We start from the raw sequence: 18,759 nt of genomic DNA, 5'->3' as shown, positions 1-18,759 counted from the left end.
ATCTTGTCCACCAGTTCCTTCATCTCGACGAGCAGTAGTTTTACCCTATCTAGATATTATTGAATCTGCTGAAGATTTTGAGAGGCAGTCGACTGAGATTCTTGTTGTGCAGTATGAGCTTCAACTGGCATTGGAACGCTTTCAACTTTGGCGCGCTTAACCCATCCATCATCACCCAAAGTGTAACCCATCATTGAAAAAGTTGTCTTATCGTAAGTGCTGGTAATATGCTTGGGTGAGAAAGGTGCCAAGTCTACCTTTAAAACTTCAAGAATGTGTGAGACAAGGAGACCATATGTAAACAAGTAGCACAAGAAGGTATGTCCCTGATACTCTCAAGCATGTATTGGCGAATCCATACAAAACAGTCCAGTCTTTTATTATTAACAAGACAATAAAGGACAAAAACATCTCTAGTGGATAAAGTGCTAAGGGACCCAGTTATGGGAAGTAAAGTAGTGGCAATCATGTGGGCCAAAACACAGTGTTTAAACTTCATATTCTTGGGACCAATATCAGGATGATTATCATACAGAAAGGCTTTTGCTTCTTCAAAAGAGACTTCAAAATCTTTTGGCCAAGAATTTTGTACAAAGACATCAAACTCACTAAACTTAGTAGAAAAAAAAATTCAAATTGATAAGAGTCCAGAACAATTCGAGTGCCTAAAACCATGGATTCCAAATCGTCTTTATCATTCACAAACAAATTTGCATAGAACATTCTCACAGGCTCTTCATAAACAGAGTTCCCAATAGTATCAAACAAAGAAGAAAGATGTTGAAAATCAAATATGGCAATCACATCACAGTGCAGATTTTTCATAAGAGAAAGACTTAAAGAGCGTCCATAAGTCATAGATTTTGACTTATAAGACTCAAACCTTACTTTTTCACTAGGTCCATAGAAGATCAATTTGTCCTCTGGTCCGAATTCCGTGCTTTCCACCTCTCCTTTCTTGCATGCAGGCTTTTTGGGGGTTTGCTCCATGGGCCTTTTCCTGCCTTTTTATGGCTAATGGGAAGATTTTCTGAAGATTCACTACTCTCATTGTCAGTTTTGAGAAAATTTGAGTCGATGGATGACTCCAGGTCCATAGTTTCTTCAGGGTTGAGGGTTTTTTGAAACCTTCTGCTTCGTCTAGTTAGAGTGGAAGAGGAAAGATTTCTTTTTTCCATGGTGAGAAAAATTGCTATATGAGAATGAGGAGTCAAAAGAAGAAGAAAGGGTTTTTAACAGGGCGTTGGAAAGATTGAAGAGTCGTCTTGGTTAATGGAAAGGGCGGATTCAGAATGGAATTGACCTTTCTGAAAAGATGTTTCGGCGGTATAGATGGAAAAGTAATAATGATACTTACAGCAAATTAAAGTTAAACACTCATAATAATAAAGGAAATAAAATATTTTAGAAAGATACAAAAGATTTGTTTTACAAATTTGGCACAATGCCAATCTTTTTCCGTAGTAAACAAAATCTATATCACCAAGTTGAGATTCAGTGCTAATGAACTCGAATACAATATCACCTTTAGCAACATGATCACGGATAAATGATGCTTGATTTCTATATGCTTTGCTTTAGAATGATGCACAAAAATTTTTGACAAATATATGGCACTAGTATTATCACAAAATATAAGAGTAGAGGTAAGAGATAGATCGTAGTCGAGAAGTTGATGCATTACCACAGAACTTGGGTACAACAGCTTTCAACAGCTAAATATTCTGCTCTAGTTGTTGATAAGGCAACACAATTTTGTTTCTTGCTCTGCCGAGAAACTAGTGCATTTCCGAAAAGTTGACATGTGCCACTGGTACTTTTCCTGTAGATCTTATCACCTGCAAAATCTGCATCTAAAAATCCTCTTAAAGCAAAATTGTTAGAATGAGCATACCATAATCCTAGTTCCGAGGTTCCAATGAGATATATTATAATGCGTTTAACAGTAGTAAGATGGTATTCCTTAGGAGCCGACTGAAATCTTGCACACTTGCAAACACTGAACATAATATCTGGTCGACTAGTAGTGAGGTATAATAAGGATCCAATCATTCCTCTATACATACATAGTTTCATCAACACTTTTTCCATTGATGTCTTCAACAAGCATCGTTGTTGCACTCATTGGAGTTCCAATAGACTTAGCATTCTCCATGCCGAACTTCTTTATAAGTTCCTTGGTGTACTTGGTTTGGCTAATGAAGATCCCTTTAGGAGACTGTTTGATTTGCAGTCCAAGAAAGAAAGTTAATTCTCCCATCATACTCATTTCAAACTATCATTTCATAGAAACATCAAATTCTTCACATAGAACATATTTAGGACTACCAAAAATAATATCATCAACATAAATTTGAGTAATAAGATTACCTGAACTTGAATGCTTAATGAACAGAGTTATATCTATATTACCTTGTTTGAAACCTTGATTTAGAAGGAAAAAGCTTAACCTTTCATACCATGCACGAGAAGCTGCTTGAGTCCGTACAGAGCTTTAGTCAGCTTGTATACATGATCTAGTAGAGTGACATTTACAAATCTAGGAGGTTGCTTCATATATACTTCTTCAGAGATGTAGCCATTTAGAAACACATTTTTTACATCCATTTGAAACAATCTGAATACTTTGTGAGTGGCAAAGCAAGTAATATTCGAATAGATTCCAATTTTGCTACAGGTGCGAATGTTTTATCATAGTCGATTCCTTCTTGCTGAGAGTATCCTTGCGCAACTAGCCTTGCTTTATTTCGAACTACTTGTCCAGATTCATTCAATTTATTCCTGAACACCCATTTTGTTCCTACAGTAGAGGAGTTTGAAGGTTTTGGAACCAGTTCCCACACTTTATTTCTTTCAAACTGATCAAGTTCTTCTTTTATTTCTTTGATCCAGTGAACATCTTTCAGTGCTTCATCCACTTTCTTTGGCTTAAGTTGAGAAATTAGAGCCGCATGTGATTTGAGCTTTTTGGATCTTCTAGTAGTGATTCCTTCCTGTGGGTCTTCGATTATGAATTTGTGAGGATAGCCAGGTTCACTTTTCCATTCATTTGGAGTGTTTGAGGAAGGTTCTCTTTCCACATTAGTCGACTGATCTATTTGGGAAGGTTCATGATCTTCAATAAGCTCTTCAGTTGACTGAGTCTACTGACCAATTGACTCATTTTGATGATTTTTTCCTACAACAACAAATTTAGGGACAATAGAAATTTCCTCATCTTCAGGAAGTTTTTCATTCTTTAAGTGAGGGTTAGTATCAACTAAAACAACATGAGTTGATTCTTCAATGTATAAGGTTCTTTTATTATAAACCCTATATGCTCTACTTGAGGGAGAGTATCCAAGAAATATACCTTCGTCACTTTTAGGATCAAACTTACCCAGATTGTCCTTTCCATTGTTGTGAATGAAACATTTGCATCCAAAAGGGTGAAGATAGCTGATGTTGGGTTTCTTACTATTCCATAGTTCATATGGAGTCCTTTTAAGGATTGGTCGAATCAGACACCTGTTGATGATATGACATGCTGTGCTCATAGCTTCTGCCCAGAAATAGTGAGGTAGAGAATTTCCACAATCATGGTTCTTGCCATGTCCTGTAAAGTTCTATTTTTACGTTCTACCACTCCATTCTGTTGTGGTGACCTTGGTGAAGAGAAGTTGTGAGAGATTCCTTGATCATTGCAAAAAATTTCAAAAGCTCTGCTTTAAATTCTCCTCCTTGATTACTTCTGGTAGTGGAAATATAGTATCCATTTTCTCGTTGAACCTTCTTACAAAATACTTCAAAATTCCTTAGAGCTTCATCTTTATGACTTAAAAACATAACCCATGTACATTGAGAAATATCATCCACAATAATAAAAGCATATTTCCTACCACCTATACTAGCAGTTCTAGTTGGACCAAATAAATCCATATGCAATGGTTGAAGAGGTTTAGAGGTAGAAACGATGTTTTTGATTTTGAAAGATGAGCGAGTTTGTTTTCCTAGTTGACATGCATCGCAAATATGATGTTTTAAAAAATCTAGTTTTGGAAGACCAATGACAAGATCATGTTTAGAAAGTTTTCAATAGTATGCATGCTAGCATGACCAAGTTTTCGATGCCAGACCCAGGGATCATCAATCATAGAAGCAAGACAAATTTGATCCCCAAGATTATCTATATTGCTAATAGTATGGACATTCATGTCTCTATTACTTGAGAGGATGACCTTACCTGATTCGTCTTCTATAAACCAACCATATTTCTTAAAACGAACATCCTAGTCATTATCACATAGTTGACTGATACTGAGAAGATTGTAGCCGAGTTCATCAACTAGGTATACTTCGTCTACATCACATCTTGAGCTTAGAGGAACTTTTCCAACTCCAATTACATTACCTTTTGATTTATCTCCAAAAGTGATTGTTCCTCCATCTAGTTTGGTGGCTGTTTTGAACAGTTGCTTGTCACCAGTCATATGTTTAGAACACGCGCTATCGAGATACCATTTTCCTTTTTGATTCTTCTTACGGTGTGCCTGCAAAACAAAATTACTTGTTTTTAGATACCCAAGCCTGCTTGGGTCCTGAATGGTTAGGTTTCTGAGTGTTAATTTAATTAGAAGATTTAGGTCGCCAGACTGATCTCCTATTATCCTTGAACCTGCAATGATTAGAGGTGTGACCACATTTACCACAATAAAAGCATGATGGATTACTGGGATTTTCAGAGCCTCTTTCTGCTCTGATTCTGTTCCTGCATTGGTTAGTATTATGACCATTTTTACCACAAAAGGAACATGCATGAGATTTTTTAAGATTGTGAGTAGCAGTCTGGTTTGATTTGACAGAACTATGACTGGTGGATTTTTGCAGTCCATTCAGTCGAAGTTGAAGTTCATTTACTTCATCTTGAAGCATATCACACGCAATTTCACAGACTTCCAGCTTCAAAGCCCAATCTTTCTTTTCTATTTTGATCTTTTTGAGTTCATTCGGAACTCTTTCAAAATCTGCAATATCAATATAAACAAATTCTTGAAGTTCATTATAGTTGGGACATGTAGGAAGACGTACCTCACTGGTTCCCTCGTCTACCATAAGGCCAAGTTCATTTGGGTTTTCTTCCTCATCTGCTTGTTACAACTTGAGAGAGCATGGTTATGTTTTCATCTTGTTCTCCTTATTCTTCTTCCTCTTCATTTTCTGGTTCAACCACAGTTGCTTTAAAAGCAACTATTTTCTTCTTTTCTTGTTGAATTTGCCCATCCAAGTGAGTTTTCTCAAAGGCAATTAGATCACCTTTAAGTTCATCATAGGACATTTTGTCAAGATCCTGACACTCGAGAGCAATGACCTTGGGCTGCCAAATCGTGGGCAGACTTCTAAGAATTTTTTTGACTTGTTCTCCACTTTTTATTGTTCTACCAAAGGATTTTAGATCTCCAAGAATTTTGTTGAACCTGGAGAACATTTCCGCTACAGATTCTCCATCCTTCATTTGAAATAGCTCATACTCACGAACCAAAAGATTTATCCTTGTTTCTTTTACCTTGTTGGTTCCTTCATATGTGACCTCCAATTTATCCCACATTTCCTTAGCATTTTCACAGCGTGATATCTTTTCATACTCTTCACCACTGATAGCATTGTACAGTAGATTTTTTGCTTTAGCATTCACAGTTATGACAGCACTTGCTCATCAGTGTAATCATCCAAATCAAGTGGATCAGTTGATACTATGACTTGACCATTCTCATCTTTCTTTGGGGGAACTGGAAGATTTCCCTTTTTGATCACCCGCCAGACTTTGATGTCATATGACATGGTGTATGTTTTTATACGCACTTTCCAATGGACTAGTGCTATACAAGCTACCACATAACCATGATAGTAAGGTATATAAAACGTGTTAAAAGTGAGTAGTATTTTAAGTAATTTGAGATAATTTATAATGATAATTGGGTAATTATCGATTTTAGTGGAAGATTAACTATTTAATTAAGACTTTTGGATAAGCCTTAATGTGGCAGCAAGACAAGTGGGTAACAATGACTCTTTATTCATGCGCTATGTGGCATATTTAGAAGAAATTTATGGCATAGTCATCTAAAATGTGGGGCCCACACCCAAAAGATAAAGAGACCTCTTTAATCCATTTGGGTCTCTACAATTAAAAGAAGGCTTCAGCAAAGAAAAGATATACAAGAGTAGGATCATATTCAAAGGAGAGATATATCTATCTTCATAGCAACGTAAATAGCTCCAGCAAGAGATTCATACGAGACAACGTAATGTTATAGCAACGGGATTTTGCGATTCTAATGGAGTACGGTACAATCTTTCTCAAGAATATCATACGGATTTTTCCCTACTTTGATCCGCTGTTACGTGACTTGTCGCAATTGACGTGTGTTAGAGGGATTGTCAAGAGAATCGGCTCATGTATGTTAATGCTATCTCTTCTTTCTTTTGGCATGATCCATACGAGATAGACGAAACGAGCAAATGCACAACTTCCATAAATGACTCTATTCATAGAAATGCTAGAGATGTTTATGTTCTTGATCCCCATATGTCTTATTATTCTATCGTCTGTTCATGGGTCTCAGAAAATACGTAAGTTGATAAAGTTTACTTTATGATATTAATCAAAGGCATAATGGTCTTATGACATTCCGAGGAATTTTATTGACGTACTTCTCATGCATTGCATTCATTTACATTGATCCATAAGCAGATGGTGTTATATACGCGTATATATATGTGTTTATATGTATATAGGATATGGGAAAAGGTTACGACGTTATATACGCACCACCACCTGATCAGCTGGTATATGTTGATGAATTTGCCCACAATGGCCGAGATGATATGACGGGATGCCCTCAGAGGCTTGGTGATATTATGAACACATATACCTATGCACGACATGACATTTATACGCATATGCATGGCATTATACATATTAATGATTCACAGAGTTATTCAGACTTACATGTCGAGTCCTTTACTCCATGTTTCTCTCATGCCTATTACGTACTAATTTTCATTCCTTACATACTCGGTACATTATTTGTACTGACGTCCCTTTTGCCTGGGGACGCTGCGTTTTATGGTCGCAGGTCCCGATAGACAGGTTGAGAGTCCTCCAAGTAGGCTATCAGCTTAGCGAAAGGTGTTGGTGCGCTCCATTTTGCTCTGGAGTTGCTTATCTAGTCAGTATAATTAGGACATATATTGATTGGTATAGCGGGGCCCAGTCCCGACCTTTATGTTACTTATGTACTCTTAGAGGCTTGTAGACAGATGTCATGTATACGGATACTTGTATGGCCTTGTCGGCCTATATTTTGAGTTTACAAGTGATCATGTTGGCCTTATAGGCCCGTATGTCACGTGTATAAGTTTCTATATCAGGTTGGGTCGTTTTATGTCGAGTGTTTCCTTATATTTTTATCTTGTTGCCTCATACGACCCTTCTAGCCCACTTACCCATGATCATGTAATAAGAAAGATACGTTACATTGGTACTCAGTTAAGTAAGGCATTGGGTGCCCGTCGTGGCCCATCGGTTTGGGTCGTGACAAAAGTGGTATCAAAGCAGTTCTGTCCTAGGGAGTCTACAAGCCGTGTCTAGTAGAGTCTTGTTTATGGGTGTGTCATGCACCGCACTTATAAGTAGGAAGTTACAGGGCATTTAGGATTGTCACTCTGTCTTCTTACTCTAGATTGTGTGGTAGAGCGCAGTTATAAGAACTCAATTTCCTAAACTCTATCTTATTCATAATACGACGATGCCTACATCCAGAAAGACGGTTGGTAAGAGATATAGCTGTGGAAGAGTTGAGTCAAGGGAACTCGATTTTTGCATCATGCTTATGATAGATAAATATGAGGTATTCAACAGATCATGTGTATATAATATGTGTAAGCTTCTTGATAAGGACCCCTAAGGCAAGATTGCCTATCCACTCTTATGGTAAAAAGCAATGAAAGAATCAGAAGATACAATTTTCAACAAGTAAAAGAAGCAAGGTGAAGAGGGGTACGAGGTACCTAGTTAGTAGAGATGAACATTATCTACAATTCAAGCAGAGAAATATAAACATTTTGAGCTACCTTCAATTGTAACAAAGGTATGTACAATTGGCCACACCTATCTCATTTATGCCCTATGGAAGCTAACATAAGCAGTATAAGAGAAGGACGGATATCAGGATCCGGCTGGGGTTAGAGTGACCCAAAATGGTGGAAGGATTGTTTGCGTTAGTTGACATTTTCGAAGGATATTGCAAATGTGCTAATAGATCACCTTGTGAGACACCCAGATGGTGCACTCTACAATAGTATAACCAGATACGAATACTACAAAGATAGGCACTGGAAGCCTTGAAGGGATAAATATTATCTTAGTGTGGCTCTCGTCCCTTGTAGAGAGAGAATGTTAGGCAATTCGAAGAACCAATGGATGGAGCAAGGGGAGCTAAATGAAAAAGAATGTCTTGTTCGAGTTTTCCGAATAAAGTGATAGACATAGATGTTAGTGGGAAATAAGAAGAGAGTTAGTGAAGCATTATGAGTAGGATGTGATACATGGATGACAACGATAGATAAAAAAATGGCAGTATTACAGAGTCTATAGTCAAGTGAAGGAAAAGACGAGAGGTAGCAGTCCTTGAGGCAACAAAAGAGTATATATCATAAAGTCATATCCTCATTTTGAGAAATAAGTTCATGAGTCTAACGTGATTACCAGAAGGAAAAGTTAGACCCCAGAGTAATAGAAATCAGTATAGATGGGTGAATAAGATAAACCAAACAAAAATTGGGGACTGAGTGATTTGATAATAATCGGCATCATAAGAATTTCAAAGTGTGTTCCGTCGATAAAAGAATGGACGATAGAAGAATAACCCTTAAAGGTCATTCAGGAAGAAGCAAGCAATATGAGCAAAGTTAAGCTTAAGGGACTATGTGTGCCATCTACATTAAGTGTCACCCTCGTGGGTGAGGAATTTTGTTATCCTTGGTACATCAGGATTACCGCAAGGCGAGTAAGGGTCATCGATGATGTGAAAAGACGCTAAAGATGAAGAGGTAAAACATCTATAGGCAGATCGTCGTAACGCTAAATCTTAGTACTCCCGTAAAGGGGGAAATATGGAGTGATGTGGCATTAAGTCAGAATTAAGTGGTTCTAGTAACTATGGAATAATAAAGGAAGAACGCGATAAGAATGAGAAAGGGATAAGATTGCACTTATTTAAATCCTACAGATATGCTACGATTCCAGAACACTATGCAAACACGATATCAAGGAAAGGAAGTAAAGGTTCCTGCCCGAGATGTTATTGATAATAAAAGGAGCTAGTGCGAGACGTAAGTTATAACAAAGGAAATAGCCCAAGAAATATTACGCAGAATATTGATATGATAATGGGCCAACGAATAGTTAGTAGTTGATTTAGGAAGAGCCTAGTTATGGCTAGACAAGAGGCTACAGACAAATCAATAGATCGTGCAAGATAAAAAGAGTGAACACCAACATGGGGAATTCAATCTCACAGATATGACATCGTGACCCTTGAGAAATACTCAAATAGGAGTTGGGGTAGTTAAAGGTACCGTATGAGTATTATGAAAATAAAAGAGAATGCCACTGGGAAGACAGTCAAAATATCAATTCATAAGCAACCGTACGAGCACATGAGTATGGAGGTAAGTAACTAAGGACAATTATAGGTGAGTACGAACATCAAAAATTCTGTCGGGTAAACGATATAACAAGCTTGTAACTTTACAAGATCCAGAAGGTCTGCCTAAGTACTACAACGAAAGACTAGCTGAGGAAATAAGGAAGAAGGCTTCAACCTAAGCACAGTGACCTAAAGAGGAAATGGTCATGTAACAACAGTCTCACAACAACATTGTAAACACCCCAAAAGAAAGTGGCACCTACCGTGGCTAATAAACGGGAAGTAAAATCAAAAATAATATTCGAGATCATATGAGTTGCATGAAAACTCCGGCAGGCGTGGGAACTAAGATAAGCTAAGTATGCACGTAACAATGGGGCAGAAAGACCAGGAAAAGTAATAGCTTGCGCTTAAAGAAAGCTGAGAAGGAATGAAAGGAATTATTCGATCAATGATCCAGAGTTAGTTATGTTATGAACGCACTTAAGAGTTCGGAGTATTATCCATGCAGCATATAGTTGATAATCATACGGCGATAGAAGACTCCGGTATAAGTTAAAAGAAAGAACTGAGTCTAGGTCATAGACAAAGGATATAATTGTTAAAAGATTGTATCATGGATATTCCATAACGCCCATAAAAGGCTAAAGTAATAACTAATACCATGAGCCGCAGACCGGAAGATATCTTAAGCCTACATAAAGGTTGATCAGAGGGAAGAGGAACTAAAGAGTTACATCAACTAAGTAAATCAGGAGTCTGATTATTGGACCCAGAAATTTATAAAAATCGTGATTGAGAACATTGCAGAATCACTCTTAATATCAGAGGTGCAAGAGAGATAGTACAATAGCCATATTCTATAATGGCTCTACGATAAAGCTAGTTAGAAAAATACCAGCCTCATAAGAAGTCAGAAGGAAGCTCCCACCGATTGTGTATGCACCAGAGGTGCAAGTATTATAATAGAGCTTCAAGTTGTGGATGTAAATTATACTTGTGTGGAAGGGAGGTCATGAAAGAGATAGAGATATGATGCGAGATTCTAAGGTAAAGGTGAACAATGTATGAGATACTCAAGTGCAGAAGGTTGTGAATAGTCCGTACTTCAGATAGAAGGCTAGAAGCATTGGGATTCAGTATCCAGGAATGATAGCAGCATCGTCAGTGGCATGTCTTCCAGCATATGGTTTGTAGGTATCGAGAAGCTTGATTAAGAGACTAGAGAAGAGTTAGAGACGATGTGATGTCTCACTTGATGTTCCAAAATGACATAAGGAAATCTATGATGCAAGCAAGTTGAAAGGTTGCGAGCAGTATAAATGGATATGTATAGGTCGCTAGCTAAAGTATGGTAGAGCAACAAGGTTCTAGGAAAACAGGAGTAAGGATAAGAAAGGGCGAGTGAGAAGGTGACAAGAATGGATAAGTCCTCGGGATTAAGCCCGTAAAAATAAGAGAGCTAATGGTTTCTCTAAGTTATAGAAGGCTCAGTATAGCCTGAAGAAACTCAAAGGAGTCTAAGACTAATAGCATTTAGAAGAGATGGGATGCTGCCCTGGTAGTAGAATGATGGTGTAAATTGTGGCAGATAAAGGATGATGTTTGGCCCTTCGGCTGAGTAATGATTTGAAGAAAAAAAGAAGAAGGGGGATTTCATGAATTGTACAGGATTAAGACCACGTAAGGTGAATGACATTGAGATGCTATGAAATACGATTATTAGAGTACAGTATCACCCTTAAGTGGATCAGAAAAATCACTTCAAATATTCCTCGATGCAACATAAGCCCTAGTGGCAATGTATTACGTAAGAAATTTCAAGTTATCAATGGAAGATTGTAGATAAACATTGAGGTGAATCAACAATAGATGGATAAAAGTTACAAAGTACGAGATGAGATTAGGCCATTAGTCTTAAGATGAACAGTAATAAAGAAGCATTAAAAGACTTAGATTTATGCATATAGGATAAGCAACGAGAGTAACCTGGAGTTTGGTAGCAGACCTCAGTAACGATAAATCGAAGTAAAAGTATGGTATAGTATGGCCTACTTAGATGTAGTACAGCTAATGACACCTAGAGAGACCACTTGAAATAATTTTATATATGTTCACAAAGTGAGGCCTAGAGTTTGGCTAAAAGCTGGAGGAAAGATGAGAGAAGGGTCGCATAGGCGCACATGCAAAGTTAGAGTCGAACAGGCTGCATGATAGAAGGTAGCAACAATTGCGAGATTAGAAGGATTCCGACTATAAGTCGTGGTGTGAGAAAGAGGCTTAAAGGGGGGAATGCCCTCGCCTTCGGATTTATTCAAAGAACAGTTGCCTAAATGGCAAGGAGAATGTTAAAGTATTCGCAAGAGCTATGGGTTATGAGACCGATAAGTACATCAGTCAACATTCGAGGACGAATGTTCCAAAGGGGGGAATGATGTTACGCCCCGCAGTATTACGTCAATCTTACGCCCTGCAGTATTATATTACGATAATGTTACGCCCTACAGTATTGCATCGATGTTATGCTCTGCAGTATTATATTACAACGATATTACACCCTGTAGTATTGTACGTTGAATTTATCGTAAGATAATTGACATCAGTTCAAGGACAAGATTATTTGGAGATTATAAGTATTATACTATTTCAACCAAGTGATAAGTAAATTTGTGAAGGTGAGAGGGTAAGCGAATCGAAGGAAATGAGTTCCATCGAAGTTTGACAATTTGGGATAAAATACGGTCCAAGCTATAATACCCCGTATTTATGGACTAGTGCTATACAAGGTACCACATAACCATGATATAAGGTATATAAAGTATGTTAAAAGTGAGTAGTATTTTAAGTAATTTGAGATAATTCTTAATTATGTGGATAATTGGATAATTATTAATCTTAGTGGAAGATTAACTATTTAATTAAGGCTTTTGGATAAGCCTTAATGTGGCAACAAGACAAGTGGGTAACAATGACTGTTTATTCATGTGCTATGTGGCATATTTAGAAGAAATTTGTGGCTTAGTCATCTAAAATGTGGGGCCCACTCCCAAAAGATTAAAGTGACCTCTTTAATCCATTTTGAGTCTCTACAATTAAAAGAAGGCTTCAGCAAAGACAAGATATACAAGAGTAGGATCAAAGTCAAAGGAGAGATATATCTATCTTCGTAGCAACGTAAATAGCTCCAGCAAGAGATTCATACGAGACAACGTAATGTTATAGCAATGGGATTTTGCGATTCTAAGGGAGTACGATACAATCTTTCTCAAGAATATCATATGGATTTTTTCCTACTTCGATCCGCCGTTACGTGACTTGTCGCAATTGACGTGTGTTAGAGGGATTGTCAAGAGAATCAGCTCAGGTATGTTAAGGCTATCCCTTCTTTCTTTTGGCATGATCCATACAAGATAAACGAGACTAGCAAATGCACAACTTCCATAAATGACTCTATTCATAGATATGCTAGAGATGTTTATGTTCTTGATCCCCATTTGTCTTATTATTCTATCGTCTGTTCATGGGTCTCAGAAAATACGTAAGTTGATAAAGTTTACTTCATGATATTAATCAAAGGCACAATGGTCTTATGACATTTCGAGGAATTTTATTGACGTACTTCTCATGCATTACATTCATTTACATTGCCCCATGACCATATGGCATTATATATGCGTATATATATATATATATATATATATATATATATATATATATATATATATGTATATGGGATATGGGAAAAGGTTACGGCGTTATATACGCACCACCACCTACGGCGTTATATACGCACCACCACCTGATTAGCTGGTATATGTTGATGATTTTGCCCACAGTGGCCGAGATGATATGATGGGATGCCCTCAAAGGCTTGATGATGTTATGAGCACATGTACCTATGTACTACATGACATTTATATGCATATGCATAGCATTATACATATTAATGATTCACAAAGTTATTCAGACTTACATGTCGAGTCCTGTACTCCATGTTTCTCTCATGTCTATTATGTAATGATTTTCATTCCTTACATACTCAGTACATTATTTGTACTGACTTCCCTTTTTCTTGGGGAAGATGCATTTCATGCCCGCAGGTCTCGATAGACAGGTTGAGAGTCCTATAAGTAGGCTATCAACGCAACGGAAGGTGTTGGTGCGCTCCATTTTGCTCCGGAGTTGCTTATTTGGTCAGTATAATTAGAACATGTATTGATTGGTATAGTGATCGCTGCCAACTCCACACTACTATAAAGTAGGAAGAGAGGGTCGCAATAGTTTTTACCCGATATGAGGGTCGGGATCGAATTCCTCAGAGAGCTAGAAATTGGAGCTGGGTATCTATCTAGACTAGAGTCGTGTACTTGTTCTAAATGTCACTTCCAACATTTTTGGGTTTTTTCAATTATAAACTACTTTTATAAAACTACTAATTAAAACTAGATTATGCTACGAGATAATTGCTAAAGTTGTATCTAATGGAAAGAAGGGCACTAGGGTCGTGACATCACCTAGGTGGCTAATTGACGGGTAGATGTTACTAAGGTTCGATTGACATAATTGGGGCTTATGCTATAACCGTTGCACAATTTTACCCACTCTCACACCCCTCGGTAGAGAGAGTGATTTTGCCCCTTGACTCTATCGAGACCAAATGGGTAGGCAAATTAGATCAAGCAACTAGGGTTCAAGTAGGGTGATTACTCTCTCGAGGTTTAGCCCGTTAATTGGGACTATCATTTCTCATGAGTCCATCCCAATTCCTTGTTGGGTCAATTTTGGAGACTTAGACTCTCTTTCTCAAGAAGAGTCAAATTCACAAAGCACAAATCAGTGTTTGCAACCACCAATTTATAGATTAAAACATAAAATCAACCGAAATAGCAAACACCCATAGTCAATCTAACCCTAGATGGCAACACCCATCAATTACCCACACTAGGGTTGAGCCACAACCCTAGCTAATGGGTTTAGCTACTCATGCTTGAACAAGAAAATAGAGAAGTAGATGAAGAACAAGACATATTAATTAAATACTAAATTAAAGTACAAGAATCTATCGTTAATTTGAAGCTAAGATGCCAAAAATGGCTACAAAATGAGTTTCACGAGCGCAACTCAAAATCTGGAAATAACTGATGACCTAAAAATGGTAAAATGTTCTATTTATATTAGGCTGGAAAACTAGACAAAAATACCCCTGCGGGGTCAGCGCGGGCCGCATAAAATGGACCGCGGCCGCACTAGGCTCTTTGACTTCAATTCTGAGCTCTCTGAACTTGGCCTCCGCGGGCCGCGTAGAATGGACCGGGGCCGCGTAGGAAGCTGGCACGGTCTGCACAATCATGACCGCGGACCGCATGGCTTGGACTGGGCATAATTCCATCTCTCTGAATCTCTTGTCCGCGGACCGCACAAAAAGGTAGTGCGACCGCGGTGGGCCGGCGCGGACCGCGCTATGTGTACTGCGGCCGCGTTGCCTGAAGCCCACTTTTGTCAACTCTCTGAACCATCTAGTGCGGCCGCATTCGACTTTGCGCGGTCCGTGCTAGGCTTGTTTGCCCTCAGTTTACTTGGTCTATGATACTTGAGCAGGTTTCACTCCTTTTGAGCCGATCCTTGATATTTCGTCACTTTGTCGATCAAACCTGCAATCAAGCACAACTTATGAGCCTTTTGGGACTATTTTGTAACAATTTATATTCAAAGCGTAGGCAAGTAGGAGCATAAAACATGTTAAAATCCCTACTTATCACTTGTCTTGCAGGAACACCATAGAGTAAGCCACAAAGGAAAATGGTATCAAGATAGTGCGCGTTCCAGTCATATGACAGGTGACAAAAACCTGTTCAAGGAAGTTACAAAGATCGATGGAGGAAGTGTAAAATTCGGAGACGATTCAAGGGGCAAAATAGTTGGCATTGGAACAATTCCTTTCAATAACAACTGTGACATTACTGAAGTATATCTCGTTGATGGCCTAAACTACAATCTCTTGAGAATAAGTCAACTCTGCGACTCAGGATATGAGGTAAAGTTTAAGAGAACAGGGTGTGCTATTGAAGACGAATCAGGTAAGATAATTCTTCCTGGAAAAAGGTATGGAAATGTTTATATACTTGATGGATTTGAAAAGATAGATGGCCACATTTGCTTATCCTCTATGTTTGATGATCCATGGTTATGGCATAGAAGACTTGGCCATGCTAGCATGCATTTGATTGAAAAACTGTCCAAATATGATTTAGTTATTGGTTTGCCTAAACTGAATTCTCTAGAACTCATATTTGTGATGCATGTCAAATGGGTAAGCAAATGAGAAATTCTTTTAAAAATAAAGATATAGTATCTACTTCAAAACCTTTGCAATTACTTCATATGGATTTATTTGGGCCTACTAGAACTGCTAGCATAGGAGGTAAGAGGTATGCTTTTGTTATTGTTGATGACTTTTCACGTTTCACCTGGGTAATCTTCTTGTCTCATAAGGATGAAGCCTTAAGAAATTTTGAAGTTTTCTGCAAAAAGGTTGAAAGAGAAAAGGGATATCTGATCNCAACTATTTTTGGGTTTTTTCAATTATAAACTACTTTTATAAAACTACTAATTAAAACTAGATTATGCTACGAGATAATTGCTAAAGTTGTATCTAATGGAAAGAAGGGCACTAGGGTCGTGACATCACCTAGGTGGCTAATTGACGGGTAGATGTTACTAAGGTTCGATTGACATAATTGGGGCTTATGCTATAACCGTTGCACAATTTTACCCACTCTCACACCCCTCGGTAGAGAGAGTGATTTTGCCCCTTGACTCTATCGAGACCAAATGGGTAGGCAAATTAGATCAAGCAACTAGGGTTCAAGTAGGGTGATTACTCTCTCGAGGTTTAGCCCGTTAATTGGGACTATCATTTCTCATGAGTCCATCCCAATTCCTTGTTGGGTCAATTTTGGAGACTTAGACTCTCTTTCTCAAGAAGAGTCAAATTCACAAAGCACAAATCAGTGTTTGCAACCACCAATTTATAGATTAAAACATAAAATCAACCGAAATAGCAAACACCCATAGTCAATCTAACCCTAGATGGCAACACCCATCAATTACCCACACTAGGGTTGAGCCACAACCCAGCTAGTGGGTTTAGCTACTCATGCTTGAAGGAGAAAATGAAGAAACAGATGAAGAACAAGACATAATAACTAAATACTAAATTAAATTGCAAGAATATATCGTTAATTTGAAGCTAAGATGCCAAAAATGGCTACAAAAGTTGTTCTCACGAGCGCACCTGTGTTCTCAAGATAACAGATGACCTAAAAAAAGTAAAATGTTCTATTTATACTAAATTGGAAAAACTGGACAAAAATGCCCCTGCGGGGTCAGTGCGGGCCGCACAAAATGGACCGCGGCCGCATAAGGCTCTTGAAATTCAAAATTTAGCTCTATGAAGTTGGGCTCCGCGGACCGCGTAAAATGGACCGCGGCCGCGGAGGAAGCTGGCGCGGTCCGCTCAAAGACGACCGCGGACCGCATGGGTGTGGACTCTAAAAACTTCAACTCTCTGAATCTTTATTTCGCGGACCGCACAAAATTGACGTACGGCCGCGGAGCCTTCACCGCGGACCGCGAGATATGTACCGCGGCCGCATTGCCCTTAAGCCCAGTTTGCCAACTCTCTGAATCTCCTAGTGCGGCCGCATACCAATTTGCGCGGTCCGCACTAGGCCTTCTTCCCTTAGATTTTCTTGGTCTTTGATACTTGAACAGGTTTCACTCCTTTATGAGCCGATCTTTGACATTTCATCACTTTGTCGATCAAACCTGCAAACAAGCACAACCTGTGAGCCTTTTGGGACTATTTTGTACAAATATATGATCAAAGCATAGGCAAGTAGTGGCATAAAACATGTTAAAATCCTAACTTATCAACTTCCCCAAACTTAAACCTTTGCTTGTCCTCAAGCAAACAAAATAAGATCCATCCCTTAAAGGAAAGTCCAAGTATTTCCAGCTGTCCTAAAGTATCCTCAACAAGCATCAATTGGGACTAACAATTTCCCTCAATACGAATGAATCATTAACAACTTTTAACCTTTGACAAACCATGGATCAAGTGTGACACAAGAGCATCAAGAGTTGACTCAACACATCAACGAACTCTTTCACTTACTTTGGTCATTGTGGAACCCAAACTCACACATCCTCAACTATCCCTAGGCAAACCTCACCTTTTTAGAGTATTGACACACAAATCGAGGTTAATGGGAATTCACTCATCTCTCTCAAGAAAAGGTCGCAAGTCCGGCTCTAAGTACCATATGCTTGCCCCTTATGTAAGTATCCACTAATGTAAGCTTCATTCGACTCAAGATCATATAGGGCTTTTGTGGAGTCATTGTGAAGGCTTTTGGGTGAGGGTAGGACATGTTTTTGTTCAAGTGGGTTCAATCTTCCCTTAAGCACTTCTTTTGATTCATTTGGCACAATTCACTTGACTCTTTGAGTCATTTCACCTCTTCCAAGGGGTTAGAGAGACACATTGTAACTCTTTCTTATGCATTTCAATTCTTTTCTCCTTTTTCAATTTTTCCACACCTTTCTTTCTTATACTTTTCTTGAATCCCTTCTTATTCTTTCTCACTTTGAGCATTCTTTTTGTCTTTTTTGCTTCTCTTTCTTTTTCATGGCCTTTGGTTTTCTTCATTTTTGTGCCTCATACCACTTTGTTGTTATCCTCATCTCTCCCCCAAACTTATGCTTTTGCCATGTGCTCAAGGAAAGATCGGGTACCAAGAGAGGGTATCTTTTAGAACAGGTATAGGCTTGTAACATGGTTCTTGAAAGAAAAAGGTCTAAGGCTCAAAAGGGTTAACTAGGGATCATGTCATTGGTAGGCTATGGAATTTGTTCAACTATCATTTGGATCAAGGAGGGCCTATAATCACTTCTCAAGTCAAATTTCACTTAGGATTTCGCCTCAACAAACATTCAGGGCAAGTTCTAGACCAATGGCTCGGGACTTGGACTCGCAATTCGATTTCTCACCACACAAGCTAAGGGATTG

The 18,759-nt window shown here is 38.4% G+C and overlaps 1 protein-coding gene across 1 annotated transcript; it reads right to left on the bottom strand.

The window, feature by feature from the left end:
• Nucleotides 1-1,680: 1,680 nt before the first annotated feature.
• LOC109245055 (uncharacterized mitochondrial protein AtMg00810-like) lies at nt 1,681-2,260 on the bottom strand. The gene is made up of 2 exons (XM_019412240.1): nt 2,067-2,260; nt 1,681-1,999 (listed from the first exon to the last, which is right to left on the bottom strand). Exons 1-2 carry the CDS (start codon nt 2,258-2,260, stop codon nt 1,681-1,683), a joined length of 513 nt encoding a protein of 170 aa, XP_019267785.1.
• Nucleotides 2,261-18,759: the final 16,499 nt, after the last annotated feature.

This window comes from Nicotiana attenuata, unplaced genomic scaffold (assembly GCF_001879085.1).
Source record: "Nicotiana attenuata strain UT unplaced genomic scaffold, NIATTr2, whole genome shotgun sequence".
NCBI classification, from domain to species: Eukaryota; Viridiplantae; Streptophyta; class Magnoliopsida; order Solanales; family Solanaceae; genus Nicotiana; species Nicotiana attenuata.
The sequence above is the reverse complement of the archived record's forward strand: the minus strand, read 5'-3'. Positions and strand labels throughout refer to the sequence as shown.